Below are 23965 nucleotides of genomic sequence, written 5' to 3'. Positions count from 1 at the left end.
CCTCTGTATTGGTGTATTGGAATCCAAAGTTCAGCGGAAAATTTCTAATTAAATGAAATATTATATTATAATCTTTTCTAAATCCAGGTTGATGATTGAAGGAAAAGACAAGGACACTTTAATAGTGAAAATCAATTTTATGTATAATTAGGATACAATTTTTCTACGTAGATCCATCATGTATAGCAATGGATTTAGAAACTGAAAATTTAAATGTGAATTTTTACCAAAAGATGACAAACCCACTCAACATATGGTATATAGGGCTGGACATAGTTAATTAAATTGTACTGAACTTTAGATTATTTGTACTAAGTGAAACTAAAATAATTGAACCATATGTAATAAAATCTGAACTGAACTATTATATTGTTCAGTTTTAAAAAATTGAACCCCTAAAAATTAAGTTCAGTTAACTGTTTAGAAACTGCTATCTAATAATAGAAACTCTGCCCAATTCACAATTGACCATTGTCTCGCTATTCACCACGTTCTCTGTTCTCCGTTGCTGCTCTTTGTTCCATTGACGACGTAAGATTCAATTTCACTTTGCTATCTAATAATTAAATTTTGAATTTTTCTCAAACAACAGCTCATTCAGGGGAGCTCATAGCTAAACATGTTGAGGCTTGTTTGAATAACTGGGAGTTGAAGCGCGTCCTTAGTGTCACTATGGATAATGCTACAACAAATGATGATATTTTTATAGTTGATATTTTTAAATTGATTTTAAGTTTTCAAAAATGATGAAATATTTTTTTTGTAGATATAACTTGTCAAGAAGAAGTGGGCCCTTCAAGTGCAATTAATTTAGATGATTGAAGATGTATTAAGATATATGAATATTTTGATGTTGTTTAGGGGAGAACCTATGTTTTAAGATGTATTAATATTTTGATTTTGGTGTATTGAAGTATGATGCATATTTCAAGTATTATTTCCTAAACAGTTTCAAATTATAAACTTTAGATTATTATTGCATAGTACAATCATATGTAATTAGTGCAATTCGATCAAAATAGTATAATTCAGTTCAAAAATAGTGCAATTCAGTTCAAAATCAATGCAATCCGGTTTAAAAATAGTACAATTTAGTTCAAAAATATTGAAGTTTATTCAAAATCAGTGCAATTCGGTTCAAAAACGGTTCAAAAATAGTGTAGTTAAGTTAAAAATTAGTGCAGTCCAGTTCAAAAATAGTGTAGTTCAGTTCTGACGTAGTGTAGTTCATAAAATAGTTCAGTTCATATTATAGTGCAGTGCAGTTCAATGCAGTGCAGTTTAGTCCAATTTATTTTTAAGAAAAACAATTTAGTTCAGTTCGTCTGAACTGTTTTACAGTTCAGTGCAGTTCATGCGAACTATTTTTTAGTTCAGTGTAGTTTTTGGTAGTGCAGTGCAATTTGGTTTATTTTCCCAGCCCTAATATTGAGTTCTTTTAGTACTTGAATATTTCATTTTCATTCTTTCTTGTGAGAACCCCTTTTGTTTTCCCTTTCTATGTACTTTCTCTCTTTGCTAGCACTCACACAGAAGCAACACTCCACTCACCTTGCACCTCTCTTCCTCACCATTTTCTCCTCCTTCTCTCTAACAAACAAAGGGCTTTGGGCTCCAATTCAGTTTCTGAATTCTGCTTTCTTCCTTCTGTAACAAAAATCTAACCTGAGGCTAGCATAGAATCTCCTCCCCAAGCTGTTCAATCCATCCCTACGCGTAAGTTGATTCCAATTTCTCAGTTTACCTTCAAATTTTCTGAATTTTGGGTCCTTCAATCTTTTGGGTTGAATTAGGAATCATACTCACGTATAGAAATTTCCTTTCCAGCTCCTTAAGTGCTGAAATCAAACCATCTTCCAGTTGAGAGTTGAATTTGCTTGTGATTATTGAGAAGGTAAGGGAAGCTAACCCCTTTTACTCAAATTGCATAGAAAATCCGTTGATGGGTCTGAATTGTATGTTTAATTGTTGAATTGATGTTTGAATTGTATGAATTGGTGAGTGATTGAATTGTGTATGAGGAAAATTGGGCTACTGCATGTGGGAACAGGTTCGTGACCTGGTATTTTCGCCTAGGCGAGTGACTCTCACCTGAGCGAAAACACTAGGAAACACATCTCTGTTCCTGCGTGAAGTCTCGCCTAGGCGAGCTAGGGTCGCTTGAGCGAGAGACGATCTCGTCTAAGCGAACTAGTCTAGCATGAGTGAGAGTTCGCCTAGGTTTCTTATTTTGCCACTGTTAGGGTCTCGCCTAGGCGAGACTGGCTCGCCTGAGCGAGATGGCCTCTCGCTTGGGCTAGATTTTCTAGCTTGAGCAAGAGCCACTGTAGTAGGGGTGCTTTAGTTTCTGTTTTCATTAGTGAGAATGCATGTTTTAATGTAGCTTTGTGCAAATCAGACCTTGTATGGTTGAAATGTCATTATCGATGTACTGCATGACGAAATTGGATGAATATAAATTATGAGGAGTTGTGGTTGAAATAGAATTTCAAGGGAAATTCAAGTGAATTTGTAGTGTGTGTAAGGACATGAGGAATCCATATTGGTTGGTATCCTGAAACTCCAATAATCATTCACGCTCAGATAGAGTAGAATGGATTATGTCGTGAGGAGTAGCAGGAGGTCCTAGTCATTGGACTTGATCCAGTCCTAGACGTGAAGGGGACTTACCTTGGGAACGGTCGGGTGAATACTCCATGTGTCCAGACTCTGCAGAGTCTGGGAACCGTTACAGGCGCAAGCCACCAAGAGCTCCAATGTCGCTTACACAATCCGTATATCGAGTCTAGAAATTTATAATTGAATTATGTGCTATGAATGATATTTCTAATTATGAAGTGTATCAGTGTCTCTCATTTCAATTAGCTTACCCTTCTTGTTTGTGTTTGCTTGCTCTTGTATATTATCCTTTGCAATGATCACCTATGGTTGGTGTGAGCAGAGCAAAAACCAGATGAAGATACCCCCCTTTTGAGCAGGAGTTGACGCTTTACTGAGAGTTTCCGCTGTAGTTTTTAGGTTTGATGCTGTAAAGTTTTGGAGTTGTGCAGTTTAGCATTTTCTTGTACCTACTCTTATCATGAGTGTTTTCATGTGGCTTTTGGATGACTGTACTAACTTTATATTCATACATATAAATTATATGTCAGTTATATCCTACTACCTACCTGTTTTGCTTGATCATAATATAATGTTTGATTTAGTAGTGTGAAAACTATTAAATGGGATGTTATACTTTCTAATGTTAAAATATAATTAAGGAAAAAAATATAAATATAAATTATGTAAATAAATGAAAAAAATATTTTTTAAATATATAAAAATAAGATAAATAATTTATTTAGTTTGATAATAAGAAAAAAATTATAATCTTAAATTTTGTTTGAATTTTATTATAGATTGAGACAGTGAGCACGTATTCAATCTTTTATTAAAAAAATCAAAATTTAAATTAACATGAAATTCATCTTGAAAGATTTTAAATTTAAAAAATAAGAAACAAATATTAAAAAATTTCACTAAATGATTCTAAATTTACAGTATAAGGAGCAAAGAATTACAGAGCTCCCTCAGAATTTTCCATTTAAAAAAAAATAAAGAGTAAAAGCTTCTCCTAAATATTTTCAATTTATAAAAAAATGTAAAAAATAAAAATTATCATTTTTCTTTTTATAAATACATGTGATAATTATTACAAATTAAATATATCATGATTTTATTTTATTTACCTAAAACTAGTTTTGGTATTTTCTTCTTTTTTATCTCCAATCCCATATAACCATCAAAAATTATTGTAACATCCTTACAATCTCATTAAACAAAGGTAGATATGTTTAACATGTTATATAACTTCTGAAATACATATAATTCGTGTCTCTCATTTAAGATCATTACAACTAAATGCACTAGCAGTCTAGTGTTTGTAAGAAGATGGAGTTTTACTTAGATACATTCATCTATAAAAGTCTAGAAACACTCCTAATTAAACTAATACGGATTAATCTTCAAGACCCAAACCCAACTCTAGAGCTACTAGTCTTATATGTTCATTTCACTATTCATATATTAATATATTAATATATTATCATTGTAGAAAAAGAACAAAAGCAACATACCAACAAAAAACACAAAGGTGAGCTAATGCATTTTAAAAGAAAAATAGAGAAAGAAATAAATCATAGTGTGAAAGGTCCGAGAAGGATTTGTTAGATATGTATAATCCATGAGAAGTAAATATGCGTACAAAAACGTGTACAAATACGCACAAAAGGTGTTTGGTAAAAAACACCTCAAAGAGAATTTGTCTTCTGATTCATTAGAAACATGTCCAATATATAGAGTATAAAATCTCATGATATAAGGGGAGAAGGAAAACCTAATATATATCATCGTAAAACAGGATATTTAATAATAATAAAAGAGAATAAAAATATATGATATCTCTATTAATAAAATAAAAACTATAAGATATATGATATTTTTATCACCTCTTTCAAAGTGGGCATGAACATTGTAAAGGTCCAACTTGGAAGTAATAACCCAAAAAGTATAAGGATGCAATAACTTAGTAAACATATCAGCAAGTTGACTTGTAGAAGAAACATGGAGAAGGTGGATAAGGTCATCAACAAGCTTTTGTCGGATAATGTGACAATCAAGTTCTATATGTTTAGTTCTCTCATGAAGAGTGGAATTCTCGGCAATGTGAATAGCATAATTATTGTCACAAAAGGCAATGTATGGAATGGGAACAGAAAAATGCAAATCTTTAAGAAGATATTGAATCAATTATAGTTCACATGTCAGGGATGCCAAGGTACGACACTCGACCTCAAAAGAAGATAGTGAAATAGTTGTTTGTTTATTAGACTTTCAAACAATCAAGGAGGTGCCTAAGAAAACATAATATCCAAACACAAAGAGAGCTTATGGTAGTGACATGTTACTGAATCAAAATCAAAAAATGCATAACTTATACAAAAGGCCATATCTAGAAGCATGATCCGTAAAGCCTACTACATATGTGGTTCACGCAAAGAAGAAACAAACTGGCAGTGTTGTTGGATAACAAAACTAATATTAGGGCCTGGTATTAGTCAAGTAAAGTTATCATTCAATCATATGCCGAAAGAAAGAAGGATCTGGTAGAAAAGCTTCTTCATCTACAAGAAGTTTGATAGAAGGATCAGATGGCGTTGGTGCAGGTTTACATCCAAGCATCTCTACCTCTGAAATGAGATCCAAATAGTATTTCCTTTGGTTCAAAACTAATCCATCAAGAAAATGAGTAACTTCAAGGCCTTATTTGAGAGGGTCAAGATCTTTAATATGAAATATAGAATGAGGATGAGCTTTTAAAACATTGATTTCAATAATGCTATTACCAGTGAGAACCACATCATTGACATAAACCAATAAAACAATAATAACATAAACAAATTTCTTCACAAAGAGAGAGTGGTCAACAAAGTTGTGTGTGTAACCAAGAAGAAGTAACTTTGAAGTTATTTTTTTCCAATTATGACTAGCTTGTTTTAAATCGATAAAGACTTGTTAAGCTTACAAACAAGATTTGGTTAGGGAAGAGAAAAACCAAGTGGAGGCATCATATAGATATATTCATGTAAGTCTCCATAGAGGAAAGCATTGTCAACATCCAACTAATGAATAAAACAGTATCTAGCAGTGGCCAAGGTTAAAAGGATGCGTACACTAGTAAGTTTTGTTAACTCAACCCATAAAATCAACTTGTAAGGTGAAGTTTGCACCCACTTATATACTATAAAATTGTTTTATCTCTAGTCGATGTGAGACTTCCAACACCCCTCCCGTACATGGGGGACTAGACATTAATGGATGGTCCAATAGCGGGTCAATAGCAGGTGGAACTATATGCCCAAGAAACAAATCTTGCTACGATATGCTTTAACTATGGCTCTGATACCATGTTAGAAGTGGACTTTAAGCCTAACTCAACCCCACAAAATCGGCTTGTAAGGTGAGGTTTGCACCCACTTATATACTATGAAATTGCCTTATCTATAGTCGGTGTGAGACTTATAACAAGTTTGACAACAAGGGAGAAGGTTTCAAAATAATTAAGCCCCTCGATTTGAGTAAAACCCTTAGCCATAACCATGCTTTAAACCTATCAACTATGCCATCTGGTTTATGTTTGAGTTTGTAAACCCGACGGTAACCAATTGGCTTAATGCCAAAAGGAAGAGGAACTAAAGTCCAAGTCTGGTTTCTGTCAAGAGCATGTAATTCAACATCCATAGCATGTTTCCAACAGTCATGTTGAGCAACTTCTTTGAGGGAGAAAGGTTCAACTTGGGCAGAAATATTATGACAAAAGGCAGTATGGTCAAAAGAACAATTATCATAAGAAACAAATAAATGCATTGGATAAGGGTGAAAAAAGTAAAGCATGAAGTGGAAGCGGCACCATAATAATATTATTTTAAGTACCGAGGCTTGTTTTTCACTCTATGAGAAGTTATAAGATTAGGATCAGTAACTTCAACATTATTGGAAACAAGACTAGTAGCATGTTCGTAGTAAGGTTAGTGACATGTGAAATAGGTACAACTGAAAAATCATACATACTAATATCATAGTAATGAGAATCATCAATTGAAGCAAGAAAGTTATCAGATGGCAAAGAGGGTGAGTAAGGAAAAATATTTTCATTAAAGTTAACAATCCTAGTCACAAAAATAGACTTAGAGTGAAGATCATACAAAACACATCCTTTTGTTCCTGATTTATAACCAAGGAAAACATATTTTAAGCTTTAGGAATCCAATTTAGTTCTTCCAGTAGTGTCAGAACTGGCGTAAGGCTTAAGGCTTAGGAAAGAGGAACTACAACAAGAATCCGTTCTCAATTATAAAATTTGCAAAAGAGGCTTAGGGCTTAGGGCTTAGGGTTTAGGAAAGAGGAACTACTATAAAAATCTCTTCTCAATCATGGATCGTTTTGGGCTAGAAAACAAAGAAATATATGAAGAAGGGGATTATGTAGTATTGATTGTGTATAAAATGTTACAAGAGGTGTGTTATATATACACACAAAGCTACCCTTAGAAGTCACACGTAAATGGGCCTAAAACATGGGCCTATGCTAACAATATGTATATCACGTAAAACACAAGTATTTCGTGTAACAAAATATATCAATTTTGGGAGTCTCTTTTTCATTTGTTAAGTAATGTTTTGCTCTATGTTGAGGGGGTATTCATTTCTTTCATTTGTTAAGATTATTCGTAAAAAGCATATATGTCAACAACAAATATCTTTTATGAAAGGAGTTAAAACTCTTATGCTTCAGCAACTCCCTAATGCTTATTTTTTCAACTTTGGGAAAAGACATATGACCTGTATGGTTTAGTGCTTTACAAAATTTCAAGCACAGACACTAACCAAGGACAAATAAGTACTACTAGTTATTAAGATGTTGCTTAAAGAGGAGAAAAACACTAATGTATTGAATGCATTAATACATCCTTTATGTTCAAGTTAATCACAAACAAAGGAAGATATCTCATATGAGTTAAATATGCTCAATGTGCAACAACTCTTTAACAAGAAATACACAACAATCGAGCTACGATTTGCAAAGTGTTGAAACACTACTTTTTTTTGTGTCATAGAAAGCTTTGTAACAACATTGTTCTTTTCATTTATCAAACTAGTACACTCTTTAAACCTTGTATACATCATAAGATGCTACCTTTTATAGTGAACAAACCCTGTGATATTTTATATCACATTTTTAGACAAATCATTGCCTTAGCTGGGACTGCTTTCGTTATAAAAAAAACTCATTGTGTTAGCTATTAGTGATTACTTTCTAAATAATATTAAACAAGTTAGCCATAAATGACTAAGTGTTTAAAGAATACTTAACGGGTTAACCATGAGTGACTATGTTTTGAAATAATACTACACATGTTAATTAAGAGTGGTTATGTTCAAAAAATAATAGTTAATGGGTGAGCCAAAAGAATGCTCATTTGTAACTTGAGGCAATAGAATGCATAGTGAAACAATACTACACATGTTAGCTGATAAGTGTTAAGAATAAGCAAGTTTTTTATTTGAAATTTACACTTATTATGTATCAAATGGTGTTATTTGTGTATAAAATAAACCTCTTTAACTTAAGATATAGAATGAGATATTGAGAAATAGAGTTTTATGAATTATAATGATATTTTGTTGTTTTGTAGTAAAAATAAAAGAAAATATCAAGTATGTAGTTGAGCCATAGTACTGGAGTTGAGCCATGGAAGTAGAAAAGACATGACAACATATTTGGACTTTCTGGTTGAGCACAAGAAATGGAGTTGAGCCTCGTGAGGAAACCCTCTTTGCAAGGAAACCTAGAGCCCAAATCCATGAGGCTGAGCAGCCAAGAAGAGCCTTCCAAGAAGGAAAGGTCATGTGTTAAGAACCAGGATAAAGGGTCAAGCTGAGTAGGGTAGAATAGGGTCTGTGAGGCACGGGAGAGGTGCTTTTAGTGTAGATCTTAAGTGTAAATGTTGTTGGAATTGCATTGTAATATTCTATGAGTAGCTGAACTCCCTCGTGTCTAGGTTTGATGTAATCAATTTTGACTTTATTTGCTTATACTTTTTGGGTATTTATCTTTGCTTTCATTCAATTGTTTGTGGTTTGATTTATGCTTAATGATTACTTGATCACTCGTCTATTTAACTGGTTTGGATTTTGAATTGAGAAACTAGTCTCAAAATATGGTCCAATCAAACCATCATACATGTATTGGATGCTTCATGGCATACCAGAGTGGATGTTGGAGGAGAGAGTATTGCACATTAAAGCAAGGACTCATTCCACTAGGAGTTGAGAGATCACACTAGGGTTTGGAGTCCTTAGGTTCTAGTGTATCAAAGATGAACCTATATCTACATAGAAAGAGTACTCCCAGGACATTAAATGATTTGCAAAGTAAGTAAACAAGATGGTTGTGGTGTAGTAGAAAAAGATGAGATGAAATCAGTTCATAGCCCCTACTCCACTCAATCTATCAAATCAGTACTAATTTTATTTACTTGCACTCTCTATCAATCAAAAACAAAAAAAATAAAACTACCAATATACTTGCTAAATCCCTATGGATACGACACTTGTTGATACTACTACGTACCAGTACATCTTGCTGGAAAATGGTTGTTGTAAAACAGTCATCATTAGCCAAGAGTAGTTATATTATAAAATAATAATTGACGAGTTAACCAAAAGCGACTACGTTAAGAATACTTGATTTGAAACTTGTAAATAACTTGCATAATGAAACTCAAACAATTGATTTGCGACAATTGTCTGCATAATAAAACTTAATCAATTGATTGAGTATTAGACTTATTATGCGTTATTAGATGAAAATATTAGAGTAAATTCTTCTTGTGAGAACCTAAAAAATTTTGTTTTAGGAGTTACTATGTTTTAAATAATGAGACTCGATTATTTTAATAAAAAAAAGCTTGTGTATAAATAGAAATTTCATAAAAGGATCTCGTTACTTAGAAAACACTTAATCTCTCTAAAAACACCTTTCTAAGAATTCTCTCTCTTCCCTCTAAGCTATCTCATCGCCCGTTTGTCCTTTTGAAGCATAGGATTTCTCCTTGTGAGAAGATGATCAAGATCAACCAATCAATTTCTGTATTTTAGGTAAGTTAGTATTTTTTTTTGCCTCTTCTGATGTCTTATGTGTTATGGTCTGCATGTGACTCTTATAGGATTGCATGTGAGGTTCTAGTCTTCTTCTTGAGTCTCTAAGGATCAATGATAATGATGATATGATTTGATCATGTTTGTGATGTTTCTATGTTTAGATAGAACATCCTATGAGTTGAAGGGAGTCTGTTGTTCTAAGATCTTGGTAAGGGAAGCTAGTGGTTTTAGCGTGAATGGGTTTAATTTTGCATGGTGTGGCTGATTTTGGTTTTTTGATGAGTAAGTTGTGTTGTTGTGATAAATTTGTTGGTATGCATGTTGATTGTATGTGAAATTTGGTTTGATTATTTGAATCATGTTTACTTGTTTGGCTTTTGGTAATTGAGAACAAATAGAATTTGAGTCATTAATCAAATTGATATCATCTACTACTATTTTAAATCTGTTTTGGACCATTATCTGAAGTAGAAGTACAAATTTACCAATTTGAATTATGAATCGGGTCTAGATTGCTCCAAAAACCAAAAAATCAAAGTGTTGATATCTGGTGTGACGTTGAGTGGTATACTTCACCGTTGAGCATCACAAAATACGAATTGATAGGCGTTGAGCGCTACCAGTGGTGCTGAACATTTGGGACCGTTGCATGTCTAGGAGTATTTTAGCTTCAAACGTTGAGCGATGTCATATGGCGTTGAACGTCGATTTTTATAAGGCAAGATGGCGTGAGCGTCAAATGTCCTATTTTCCTATTTTGCTATTTTGGTTACTTTTGAGGTTCTGTGTATGCTTGAACTAAATTATTTAGTTCTTATTGATATAAATTGAATTAAATATATGATTGTGAGTATGTATGAGGATGTTGGTGAAAGAATTTCAAGGAGAAATTCTTACTGGTGGTATTTTAGTGTATACACTATCATAAGGATTCAATATGGAGATATCATTTCTCTAATAACTACTCATACTCAAATGGAGCAAAGTAGGTTATGTGGTGAGGAGAAGAAAGAGGTCCTAGCCACTAGACCTATTTGGTCCTAAGCGTGTAGGGGACTTATCTTGTAAGTGGTTGAGTGATAACCCCTTTAGGTCAAACTCTGTAGAGTTTGGAAACCACCATAAGTGCACACCACCAGTGAGTCTGATGTCAAGTGCATGTATATGAATAATTAAGTTTAGTGTCAATTGTTTATGTAATTATAAATATACACATATGTGTGAGTTTGTTGCATGATTTTGATTTTATATGGTAAATTCTTTTTCACATTAGCTTGCTATGTTGTGTTTTTGTTTGGTTTATGCTTGGTTGTCTCTTTTGTAATGATCACTTAATTGTGTAAGAATGAGAGGATGCAAGTAAGGATACCCCTCCGGTGGATAGCAGCGAGGTTGCAGAGTATAGTGTGTTATTGTTTTCTCTGCTTAGTTTTGAAAAACTCTTATACCCCATGTTTGTTTTGTATGTATTTATAGGAAAATTATACTTTGACTCTCATTTTTTGACTCCCATCCTTTACTCCCTAACGTGACTTAGTGTGGGTCATTGATTCTTTCAAAGGAAAAGATAGTGATACATTAATCAATGATCCACACCAAGCCACGTTAGGGAGTAAAGGATGAGAGTAAAAAAAAGAAGGAGTCATAGTATCATTATCTATATTTATATTATTATAGTTATTATTGTGGATAACTGTATTAATATTTTATATATGTCTTCCATTATTTGTTTTGTGTTATAAATATTTAATATTTTGTTTAGTAGTTTTAAACTATTAAATGGGATAATACACTTATTTTCTTCATCTTGTTAATATTGCATGTTTCAAAATTGTACTAACTCAAGAACACGGGCGAAACTTAGAGTATCTATAGGGGGCCATGACCCACTCTCCGCACCCCCATTTTTTTTCCTATATAGGTAAAATGAATATATATATATATATATATATATATATATATATATATATATATATATATAAATTTATTTGATATCTCCAAAAAATTTATACATTTTTTTTGTGTTAAATATATTTTTAGTTTCCAAGCTTTAACGTGAAATTGAAATTTGTCCTTTGAACTTTAATATATTTTGGTTCCTAAATTTTTGAGATGAATTAATATAATTCTTTTAATCCAATTACGTAAAATTTCTTTTAAAATGTAGATGTGTTTCATGCTGACATTAAGTTGTTTATACTATTTGACGCGTTCTCGTTTCAATATCTACTAGAAAATGTAGTTGACTCATAAAATATGTAACGTACTTGGATTAAGATGACTATATTCATTCATTTTTAAAGTTTGAAAACTAAAATATATTAAAGTTTCGGACAATAAAAAATTTCAGTTTTATGTCAAAGTTAAAAGATCTCTAAAATTTTGTCCGGAGATCTCTCACTACTCATGAAGAAAAATTTTCAAACTAAATCTATGAAGTTGTTTGACAAATTGCTTGTCAAGTTAAAAATTATTGTTTGAGTATAGATTATCCACACCGACAACCGTGATCATGAACAAAAATTTTAAACACACAATTTACTTATTTTTTTTTATATATTTAACCTATTATCACAATATTCACATACTTTCTAGAAAATGTATTTAAATATTTAATAATTTTATTATTTATAATTTTAAAGTTACCATTTTACATTATATTTTTATTTCTATTAATTCTATTAATTTATTTTAAATTGTTTTCATTTCATTATTTAAATTTATTTGAATTTAATTCATTATTTAAAATCCAATAAATAAATAAATATAAATCAATTATTTTTTAATTATTATTATTTAACCTACTTTCACAATATTCATATACTTTTTTTTTTCAAATTAATCTAAATAATGTATTAAGATATTTAATAATTTTATTATTTATTATTTTAAAATTATCATTTTAACATAATATTTTAATTTCTATTAGTTATCCTAATTTATTTTAAATTGTTTTTATTTTATTATTTAAATTTATTTGAATTTAATTCATTATTTAATAATTTTATTATTTATTATTTTAAAATTTACCATTTTAACATAATATTTTTATTTCTATTAGGTCTATTAATTTATTTTAAATTGTTTTTATTTTATTATTTAAATTTATTTGAATTTAATTCATTATTTAAAACCCTAAAAATAGATAGATATAATTTTTTTAGTTATTATTATTATTTATTTAAAATGAAAATTTTAGGTTATAATTCAATTTGAAAAAACTGAATTCCTAAAAAGAAAATTTGAAGGTTAAAATTTCCCTCTCCAAAACTGAGTATTACACATGTACAATGAATAAGTATATTTAGGATTAAAAAAAAAAGGTTTTACAAGAAATTTTTTCAAAGAGACTACGGTCAAATTATATTAATCTAGGGGTAAAAGAAATTTGAACACTACAATCTAATAAGACATTTGTATAGAAAAATCCAAATATTCACGTGTAAATGTTCATAATATAACATAAATTAGATAAAGTGTTGTCAGACTCTTTTAATTGAAATACATGTCATTACATTTTGCCGAATCTAAGGATACATTTCATTTAGTTTATAGGAGTTCAAATAAGAATTCTTAAAAATTAAAAAACATAAATCTCTATCTACAAACTACACTCATATTTACCAGAGAAGAATAAATTTGGCACATCATCTAAAATTAACTATTTGATAAATAATCTAAAATTAACTATTTGATAAAATTAACATGTGCCATAAATAATATTATTTATTCATTTTAAAAAAATTGCAATCAACATTGAAAATAGTATACTAAACTTAAATTAAAAAAAATCTAATAATACTGCTAAAAACAACTTTCGTAAAAAAAAAAAGAATTAGTAGGTGTGAGAGAAAATGAAGTGTCAAAATACTCAGAAGTCACCGTCCATGCGGGTTATGCTATTATGCGCCTTGCTTCTCCACACAACAAATCACCAATTTGGTCCCTTTCAATGCACATCTCACTGGTTATTACATTCTTCGAAATTTGATAAACATATCTTATCAAATTCGAAATATCTTATTTTTAATTTTTTAAACTTTATTTCTTTAACTGATATTTGTAATTTAAATTCAATTTTTAGTTTTAAAAATTATATAAAAGTAAATAAAATTTATTTGTAATTAAATTGTAAAAGTTATTTATATTTATTTTTATAATTGTAATTTTACTATTTTTTTTATCAAAATACACGTTTTACGTATGTCTTTACTAATATATTATAATTAAAGTTCAAGCGTTATTGATATATGTTTTTAATTGTTTTTATTATAATAAATTTTTTATTTAATTGTAAATTTTTTTAATTATTAAATTAAAAATTCTTAATAAATAATAAAATATTTTTTACAAACATATAATTATAAAGTAAATATTTTTAATTTTATAAGTAATTTTTTAATTATATAAATGAGTTTTTTCTTTAATTAAAAATAATTATTTGAATTTAAAAAAAGTTTTATGACGTGAAAACAGATAATCTCTTGTTATTTTTCTCCAAATTTATATGTTACGTAAAAAATATTACTATAATTATAAATAATTAAAATTAAAGTTGAATAAAATTAAGATTATTATAACTAAGATATTAAAATTAAAATTATATATATAGTTAACAATAAAATTAAGGATATTAAAATTAATTGATTAGAGTCACGGAAAAAAAGGACTAAAATTAAAACTATGACAAATAAATAAAGTTGTTTAAAAAGTATGTAAGATTCTTTACAAAATTTAAGTTTAATATATCAAAATAATTTATATTCATATTTTTTATATTTTTATTTCAGAAATGATTATAAAAAAATTATCAAAATATTGTCATAATTCTCAAATTAAATTCATTATATTTTTGTCTTATGATTTTGTTCTATCATGTTCTAATGTGTTAATTGCATTCATCAAACATTAAAAGTGCAATTTTTTAGTGTTTTTTTCAATTCTAATTTTCAACTAAAATATCAATACATTAATATTTTGAAAACCGAAATTAACACTAAGTTAAGTTAGGCATGACTTGAAAAACTCAGCTGAAAATAAATACTACTAAAATAGCACATTTAAAATGTCACAAGCTAAAAAGGTAGTATAATTCAGTCAACATAAATAATTAATAAATAAATACATTTCTTCACAGTCACCTTGATTCACTCCCTCTCCCTCTACACTCATTCTAAGACTATCTCCACTACACTTTTCTCACTTGTATCCATTTTCAGGTAATTTATCATTTTTTTAAACCAAGAAAATTCCCAATTTTTTCATATAACTGGATCTGAATTTCCAATTGTATAATAAAAAGTGTATCTGATGATTCTTTTGTTTCAGGATCAATGCGGGAGGAGCACGTGGTTTTATCTGTTGTTGATCCTCTTCTTGCAGCACCTTCAACTTTGCAACCTGAGCTCGGTGGTGATGACCGAGATTCACTCGTTGAGGGTGCTACTCATGTTAATGATGTTGGGGAATGTGATACTCTGGAAGAGCAGGAACAAGAACACGAAAAAGACCTTACCCTAATGGTGGAGTGTCGCATTTGTCAGGAAGATGACACTCTTCAAAATTTGGATATACCCTGTGGATGCAATGGAACCTTGAAGGTATTTTTATACTAACTTTCCCATGTGCGAACGAGGATAGTAAACAACAAAATTGAGGCATTTTTGGATTGTTGCTTCTTGTATATTTTTAGTAAGCAATGGGTACAGTAGATTGTTGCTTTCTATGGGAGGATGAACTATGCTAGTTAGCAGTGAACTCTTTGGGAAAAAAAAAATACAAACATGGTGCTTGTAATAAATGGCTTCCTCTTTTTTGAATCAATGCATCGGATTTCAAAGGATTGGCTGTTTTCAGCAGTTATTGTGTGTGCAAGTAATTTGGACTGCATGTTGATGTGAAGTCGAATGAGATAGTGGATAGTGTGAATTGCAATAGTTATATTCTTTTCTCATAACTAATAACACTTATTGATGTAGTATAGTAGTCGATCAATTGGCCATTGCTTTGCCTCCCGTTCCATCTCTTTGCACACTCTGAAAATTGACAATTGCATCAACATATCCTTTTTTTTTTTGTTTTTTTGTACAAGTTTGCTCATAGGAGATGTGTTCAGCTATGGTGCTACGAGAAGGGTGATACAATTTGTGAAATCTGCCATCAGGTGACTTGTTGAACACTTAGCATTATCTTGGTATATTAGCGCTAAGAAGCATTTTTATTGTAATTGACATGTATCTTAGCTTTAGTTGTCTTTTGGTCATTATTTTAAGGATTTTTATGCTGATTTTCTTGTGGCTGTGTATGAAGTAGGGGCTTGCTGGATAAACCCAGCATATTGATAATTTTCTTGTGGATTATATAGCTGTTAGCTTTGCTAGTGATCTCTGATTTGAGAGACTGTGGGAAACCCTCATGAACATGACAATAATGATTGGAGTATGTATTGACAATTTTTAATTCTGCCCTGTTCATAATTGTTTTGGGAATCATGTCTAACATTGAGGCATTTATAAAGTTATCAGTGTATTTTCTGTTCTTCTTAGATGTTTAGTATGCAGGTTCCAACATGATGTGTATACAACAAATAAGTCTTAGGACCTAACTCAACCCATGACTCGACTGAAAAGGTAAGGTCTACTTAGGTTATATGACTAAGGGATGTGCCTCCCACACCCAACACAATGAGGGTGCTGCAGGCTGCAATGAAGGCAGACCAAAGCGTTAAGGTGGGCTGGGGTGGTCACAATTAAGACTAGTTTCTAACAAAATTAATTTTATGGAGAATCTCAATATAGGAAAACAAACATGCCCTGAAAGGTTAGAGAGAAAAAAGCAAAGTCAGAAACAATAGATGGCTGTTAGCAATAGGATAAAAGAGAGATGAATGAATTTTAAGTACCAAATTGATTAGATGGAACAACTACGAAATCATAGGGCCAGAATATTGCATTTATTTACTTTCTCAGATTAAGTTCTAGTTTTTTCACAGAAAAGTTTTCTTGACATTCAGCCATTCAAACCTGGCTATTCTGCGACAAAAACTGTCTACCATCCTGGAGATACTTCAATTGATATCAGGTAATTCCACCTTTTTGACTGTTGATTTGATGTTATTCTTTTCAATATACACAAGAATATTTATATTTATATATGTAGATATGGTGGCAATCTCGCCTTGCTTATTTGTTTACCTTCTAGACTTCATTATATTGAGTGAGACTAAGTGTAAGAGATCTCTGATGGAAAAGAGTGGAGGAATTTGTTGGGGGCTAGGTGGGTTTAAGATTATTTATTAGCCTTCTTCCCTTTTATGCTAGTCTATATCCATTTTTTTATGTAGTTTATATTCTTGCTATATTTTGAATACCTCTTGTTCAGGCTAAACTATCATTATCTGCTCTATGTCCTGCATCTGGTTTTATGTCTTAACATAAGCTTCTGCATATTGGACAGTGATGACTGGGAAAGCTCTAGTATTCCTTTAGATTTGCACAATTCTCGACTTTTGGCAATCGCAGCTGTAGAGCACCAAGTTCCAGAGATTCGTGAAGGTTATGCCTATGCTGCTGGCACTAGTGGAATTACATTATGGCACTCTGTTGGTCTAATTGTAAGCGTTTTTAATTTGTTCATGAAGTTCAATAGTATGTTTTTCAAATCTTTTATATTAGCCATGAAAATTGACATTCTTAAATTTTTTCTTTCCTAACACTTTAAGAAATTGTAATTTAAGCTTAACCCAACTTCATTAAACTAGTCTGATGAAGTGAGGCTTGTTCCCATTTATATATTATAATTTGATCATATCTCAATTTATACACCAAGGATTGAACATCTCGAGTATGGGACTAAGAGGAACTAGGTAACAAATAACGTGATAGACTCAACAAATTTGACTAAGATAAATTCTGAATGACTCTAATACTATGTTAAACTATAAGGAAGGGGGAAACATTGAGCTGAAACCATATGTTTTTGAGACTACAAGAATGCTTTATTTATATTGAGAAAAAGATATAAATACAATAAATCGATAACATTTGATATTCCCTAATAACAAAGATATGATACAGGAGTAAATAAAAATGTTTCTATAATAGATATATAATCTGGATATTCCTGATTATATAGGTTCAACTCTTTATTTCTATAATTATAACACTCTACCTCAATATGTGCCTAGTTGTTACACATAATCAATCCTCGGTCTTCTTAGAGATTTGGTGAATATGTCAGCTAATTGGTCATTAGAGTTGACAAATATAGTAGTATCTTCATACTCTAGTTCTTATCTTAATAAAATGATAATCCACTTCAATATGTTTAGTCCTCATGGAAGATAGGATTAGTGGCAATGTGTAATATTGTCTGGTTGTCACTATTAGAATAGGTCATCTTAAATAGACTTTATTGAAAAGCTGCAATATGCTTTCTGATGTACCTAAGTTTCTAGATGTGATCTTTCTTATTGTTTTCTCTTTTTTCCCATTCATTGTATGTGAACTTCCAATGTCATTATAAATATGAGAACTTAAGAGAGCGGAATCAAGCTCTCAAATTTATTATCTATTCTTTTATATTTTTTCTCAATTGTCAGATACAAGATGCATTGGAGAACTTTCTTCAAATTTAAGCTCTTTGGTGAGTTGTTTTATCATGGTCCTATATTGTGCTTTTGTAGTTGACCTTGTCACCACATCTTGTTTCGTCCTTTTCTCTGATATTAAATTACCCCCAACAAGAACACAATTCCTTGGAGTGGAGCGTCTCTAGCTTGGTGACCCTGCCTAGTCTACATCAAAAGGCCCAACAATTCCAGTCTTGCTTTTATTTTAAATGAGGTCTTTTTAATATATTTTAGGATCCGTACAACTACATTTCAATAATCTTGACAACTGAGAGTTTAAAATTGACCTATTACGCTCATTGCAAAGACGATACCGAGACGGGTCATAGTGAGGTAATTTAGCTCACCAACTAACCTTTTGTATCTCCTAGGATAAAAATTACAATCCTCTTTAGTCAGGTACAAGTTTGACATTTGGATCCATTGGTTTGTCTACACGCTTAGCATCTATAATTATTGTGTCTTCTAGAATATTAAGAGCATATTTTCTTTAAGATATGACCAAATCATCCATGGATTGCGCCACTCCTATACCAAGGAGATATTTTGTTATCATTTCTTGCGAGAACAATGTTATCCACGTACACAATGAGATAAATATATCCTTGGGGAGAATGATGATAGAACAAAGAATGATCAACATCAATTTGTTTCATTCCAAATTGTTGGATGACTATCCAAAAATGTTCAAACTATTGGGGTGATTGCTTGAGACCATACAACGAGTTGTGTAGGCAACATACTGTATTAGATGACTCCTCAGTTTTTGATATTATTCATAGAGGAGCAATTGCTTTTAAATAGAATATAAAGACATAATAACTAAAAGTCCTAATTTATAATGGATATAATCTATTCCTATAGTTCAAGAGCAATGATCTTGTACAATAAATATAAAATGTACTATCAACCTATTAATCCTCCTAATTATCCTCTAAATCATGGAATGCATTTAATTTCTAATTATGTAATTAAACATTTACAGCGAAATATTAACTGCAACATAAATCATGTGATTTTGACACTCCCCTCAAGTTGGTGAGTGGACGTCATCCATTCCAACTTGTCAACAATAGATTGAAATGTAGCACCACTTAGCCCTTTTGTCAATATATCTGCAAGTTGATTTCCAAAGGATATAGATGGTGTACATAATGTCCCATTATCCAATTTCTCCTATGAAGTGTCTGTCTACTTCAACATGCTTAATTCTATCAGACAAACCAAGCGAGCTTCAAATATGTTAGGAAATACTATAGGTTCCCCACACATTACTATGTATTAATGCAAAAGGGAACAACCATTCTTTTATTACTAGAGGGAAAGTTAACATGTTTGTGCTTTGCAAATTCACTAGTATCACAATGAAACATTTTTACATCAACTTCTTAAAATAAATTTGGAAACATAATATCTAAGGTGCTTTTTGATGGATCGCTTAAACAAAGGTGGTATAACCAGGTTTTTTCTTTATTGGAAAAAGTGGTTTCTGACAACAAAGACAAATGATTTTGACTCTTAGAGCTACATATCTTGTTAGTATCCTCTAAAAGGTACAACCAATTATCTTCCTTAGCAAGTCCAATCATCTTCCGTATTCACTTGTAGGATTAAATGTAAATCTATTTTAAGCTTGTGAGAGAAATCTAATAAGCCGATAATTTGGGCACATTGTTAAACATCCTTTTGAATGGGATTCTAATTTATCATACTATCTCCTTTTTCAACAACAGTAATGAAAGTTTCATCTGCAAGTGTAAATTTTTTGTTTCTTGGACAAGGTCTATAAGATATTAACTCAATAGATGATTGAGTCATGTGGTTTGTGGCTCTAGAATTAACTACCTAGACACCTTCTTTAGAGGAATTTGACATTGAGTGCATAAGAGTAAGGAATATTACCTACAAATGCCAAGGAGCAATTACCTGAATTTGCAGGTTTTGTTAATGTGACTAGCAACCCCTTTAATTTCATAATGTGTGTTGAACTCTGTAGTGGGTCGTAAAGAATTGCTTTCTGTTGGGTGTAGTTGTGCCATATGGACTTAAGTATGTCCTCCACCTGGAATTCCTTTAGGTGTCCAATTCCGGTTTGGATTTGGAAGCTTACTATGAAATCTCCAACACTTGTCTCAAGTGTGTCGCAACTTCTTACAATAGGTACACAAGAGGGAGTCTTTATTATCTCCTTTAGGTATATTAATTCTTCCTATTTCCAGATGAAGTGAGCGGGCCTTGTCCAACTTTCTTCCCCTTGTTTTGTACAAGCAAGGCTGAACTTTCAGTTGATGGGGTTTCCAACATTACTCCTCTACGGGTTTCTTCAGCCTATGACACAATCATTGTCTCATTGAGTGGGGAGAGTCCTTCCTAGCACTTGAATTCTAACACAGTCAAAAATTGGTAGATGCTATCATTCTCCTTTTAGCGTTTGAGTAGATCAACATCTTCATTACATTCATAATAGTCTTAACTCCTGCCACAAATTTTGTAGTATATGGGCTCCCTCACTGGCTGAGTAGTTCCCTTGTTTTGTATTAGTGTTAGAGACTCTCATCTTAATCTCATAGATTTGGGCAGCATCACCAACTAATACTGCAAGTTACAAACCGAGTATTACTTGGAACACGACCATTTTTGGCTAATAACCAAGTATTATTTGAACGCTCAATCACTTCTGGCTTAAAATCTTAGTATATTTTAGAACACATCCACTCCTGGCCAAACAACCCCAATATTTTTTAGAACACAACCACTCTTGACTAACCCACTTAGTATTGTTTGGAACGTAACCACTCTTGACTAATAAAACGTATTGTTTGGATATCAAACACCTCTGACTAAGACACTGAGTATGTTTTGGAACACAACTACTCATGGGTAAACAAACTAGGTTTGTATAAAGATGCGATCAAATAGATCACATGGATTTGCTCACTAGAGAGTGCTAGCATCTTATGATGTACACAATTATATGAACTTTCTATGCAAAGCTTTCAAGAGAGCAGAAATATTTTTACAGTGTTTTGGCATTTAGCAATCATTCATTGCTCTGTCTTCTTCAAAGGAAATATTTATTTAGTTTGGAAGAATGAGCGGTTGCAAATCCCTTTATGGTTGTTGGGAGATTTTAAACTTACATGGTTTCATCTTCTAGCATCTGACGAGCATGGACAGAGAGATGCATTAAATGTCAATCTCCTTTTCAAGCAACATCCTGATAGATGACAATATTTATCAACACTAGGTTAGAGAGCTTTTTACTCAAAACGAAGTAAAAGAAAAGAATATACAAGGCAAATAGCTTGACTATAGTTGACAAAAGCTGTGTCAAGATGGTTGTTGAGACAAAAATAGCTTTAACTCGTATCCCAAGTAATCTTAACCTAAATTTATGCTTTGTGAATTATCTGGGGAACATGTTCAAGAATATTTTTGTTAGGTACAATGTAAGCTTAAAGACATCTATTAAAGTTTTCACTTATCGAATGAAGCAAAGACTGCAAGGTGCTGTATCATCTAGTAGACGAAGTACTTGTATCTTGCAAGATCTGCATTTTTGTTTTATAATTCATCATCTTCAAACGAAGCATCTTCATGTTTTATACTTTGTTGTGACAAACATTAATCAAAACTATGAGGCTGATGGACTTTGCTCTAACACATCTATGATAATGTTTTTAAATGTTACTAGAGATGGATCAATCGAGAATATAGGAGCAACTGATGATTCAGTAGTAGAAGTGGAATACTCTTCTCAAAGCTAACAATATGGTTAGAAAAGATAGGAGAATCTATTCTGGAGGTTGATATGGGGTTGGAAGACATTTTCTTTTTCTGAAAAGCTAGAGGGAAATAAAAACTTAGTAGAGGGTATCAAAATAGTGAAAGCGAATCTGGGAGAAAAGTTTGCTGAAACAAATTCTTCAAGAGAAAGTGGGTTTACAAGACGATTTGAAAAAGATTCTAGATGTCATTTTCAGAAAGTAAAATTTAAGTCTAAATTAAGCTCACAAAACTGGCTTGATAAGGTAAGTTTGTACCCACTTATATATAATTTGACCATATCTCTAATTGATGAGGGATTTTCAACACTAACATCATCCATTGGACCACTGCACCTTTTCTGATCATTGTCCTTCAAATATATTTATGTATGCGTATGTGGTACCTACCCATGTATTTCTGTTGGGTGTAGGGTTACAATATTGTATTTCTCGTGTTTACTTTTTTGGGTGTAGTGTCTGATGGGTGCTTTTTGTTATGTTGTTAATTCTTATATGGAAAGAGATCCCTGTATTTTTAAAACCTTATATATTAAATGGTTTTCCTGGTGCAATTCCTTAATTTCTGTGCCTGGTTCGTTTGCAAAATTTGCAGTTAATGGCTCTTTTACTTCTGAGGCATGTTGCTCCCCTCTTCAATGCTGATGTGGAGAAAGTTTTAGCGTATTTTTATGTAAGTTATAATCTAAATGATTAACCGTGGTGCTATATAGCTGATTGGTTGATTTCATATACTTAATGTTTTCCAGTTTTTCTTTCTTCGTGCGGCTGCTGTTGTCCTTCCTTGGTATCTTATGGCCTGGATAATTCGCGTAATACAGCATCAAAGGCAAAGACAAGTTACTACCCTGTGCTTATTCTAATATTGAAATATGTGTTATTTTCCCTTCCTTTTTCCGTTTTTCATATTTTGATTAATCATATGATGCCAATTGGTAGACCATTTAAGATTATAATATTTAAGTGAGGGTATCAATTTGAATTGCAACAATCTATGGTGCACATGGCATGATTCTCTTATCACTGGTGAAAAACAATGTGAAACTAAGCTTCTTGCCTGTCTATAGTCTCTACCAGAGACCTGGAAAGTTGATAGTGATTGCAGGCTAAGTTTTGATGATGGGAAATGTTTTTGTCTGGGTTCTCTTCTCAACATGTACTTATTATTCTAGTACATCTTTACTTTGTGCTTTTTATTTTTCTTTGACGAACTAACAGAATCATGTATTTATTTTGGATCAGCAAGCACCTGAAGAACTTGCATTTATGCTACAAGCAGACGAACAAGGTTAGCAGTTTGCAATATCACCAGGATCTATTTTTCACTGATTAATTCCCGAATGCCATCCCTAATACAAGGACCTTAAAAATTGTGGTTGGATCAGTAGCGCAACAGAATAAGATCTGACGGCTCTGTATCTGGTTCTCCATTTGTATCTTTCTCGGGTTATAATACCCCACCTCCCTCCCTCTCTCACTCTTTCTTCTGTAAATAGGTATATTATACATCGTCTCATCAGCCCAAATACAGCTTATACAGCTGCTAATCGGGAAATTAATGTTAACAGGAAATGTTCTTCAACTATGAAAATATCTGTATACAAATTTGTAGTTTATTGATGTCTTGATATATTTTGAAAATAGAATAAATTCACCAAACATGTTTGAAACCTTATTTTGGCCTCTTACTATTAATTTTTAGTAATAGTGAAGAAGTGTAGTTTATGTTAACCTGCCTAATTTAAAATAAGCTCTCTGGGGGTAGCAGAACTGAAAAGGGAAATTGGTCATTGATTTCTATCTTCGGACAAATTATTTGAATGTGCTGCTGAAGCATTCTCCCAATAGCC

The 23965-nt window shown here is 31.6% G+C and overlaps 1 protein-coding gene across 3 annotated transcripts; it reads left to right on the top strand.

Moving 5' to 3' along the window:
- Positions 1-14829: 14829 nt before the first annotated feature.
- Positions 14830-23743, top strand: LOC114164165. 3 transcript variants are annotated; one of them, XM_028048714.1, is made up of 8 exons: positions 14830-14920; positions 15030-15301; positions 15793-15864; positions 16714-16781; positions 17157-17313; positions 22711-22788; positions 22865-22944; positions 23358-23743. In XM_028048714.1, exons 2-8 carry the CDS (start codon positions 15035-15037, stop codon positions 23446-23448), a joined length of 813 nt encoding a protein of 270 aa, XP_027904515.1. In that variant the 5' UTR covers positions 14830-14920; positions 15030-15034; the 3' UTR covers positions 23449-23743. The 3 variants fall into 3 exon arrangements, with proteins under 3 accessions (XP_027904515.1, XP_027904516.1, XP_027904517.1); XM_028048715.1 differs by having other exon boundaries at positions 22865-22954; XM_028048716.1 differs by lacking the exon at positions 22865-22944.
- Positions 23744-23965: the final 222 nt, after the last annotated feature.

This window comes from Vigna unguiculata, chromosome 9 (genome assembly GCF_004118075.2).
Source record: "Vigna unguiculata cultivar IT97K-499-35 chromosome 9, ASM411807v1, whole genome shotgun sequence".
In the NCBI taxonomy this organism is placed as follows: Eukaryota; Viridiplantae; Streptophyta; class Magnoliopsida; order Fabales; family Fabaceae; genus Vigna; species Vigna unguiculata.
This window is presented reverse-complemented; position numbering and strand designations above follow the sequence as displayed.

Coding starts and splice junctions, on each gene's coding strand:
- LOC114164165 (XM_028048714.1), top strand. CDS start 15,035: ATGCGGGAGGAGCACGTGGTTTTATCTGTTGTTGATCCTCTTCTTGCA. Junction 15,865..16,713: donor TTTGTGAAATCTGCCATCAG/GTGACTTGTTGA, acceptor CTTGACATTCAG/CCATTCAAACCTGGCTATTC. Junction 17,314..22,710: donor GGCACTCTGTTGGTCTAATT/GTAAGCGTTTTT, acceptor CAAAATTTGCAG/TTAATGGCTCTTTTACTTCT.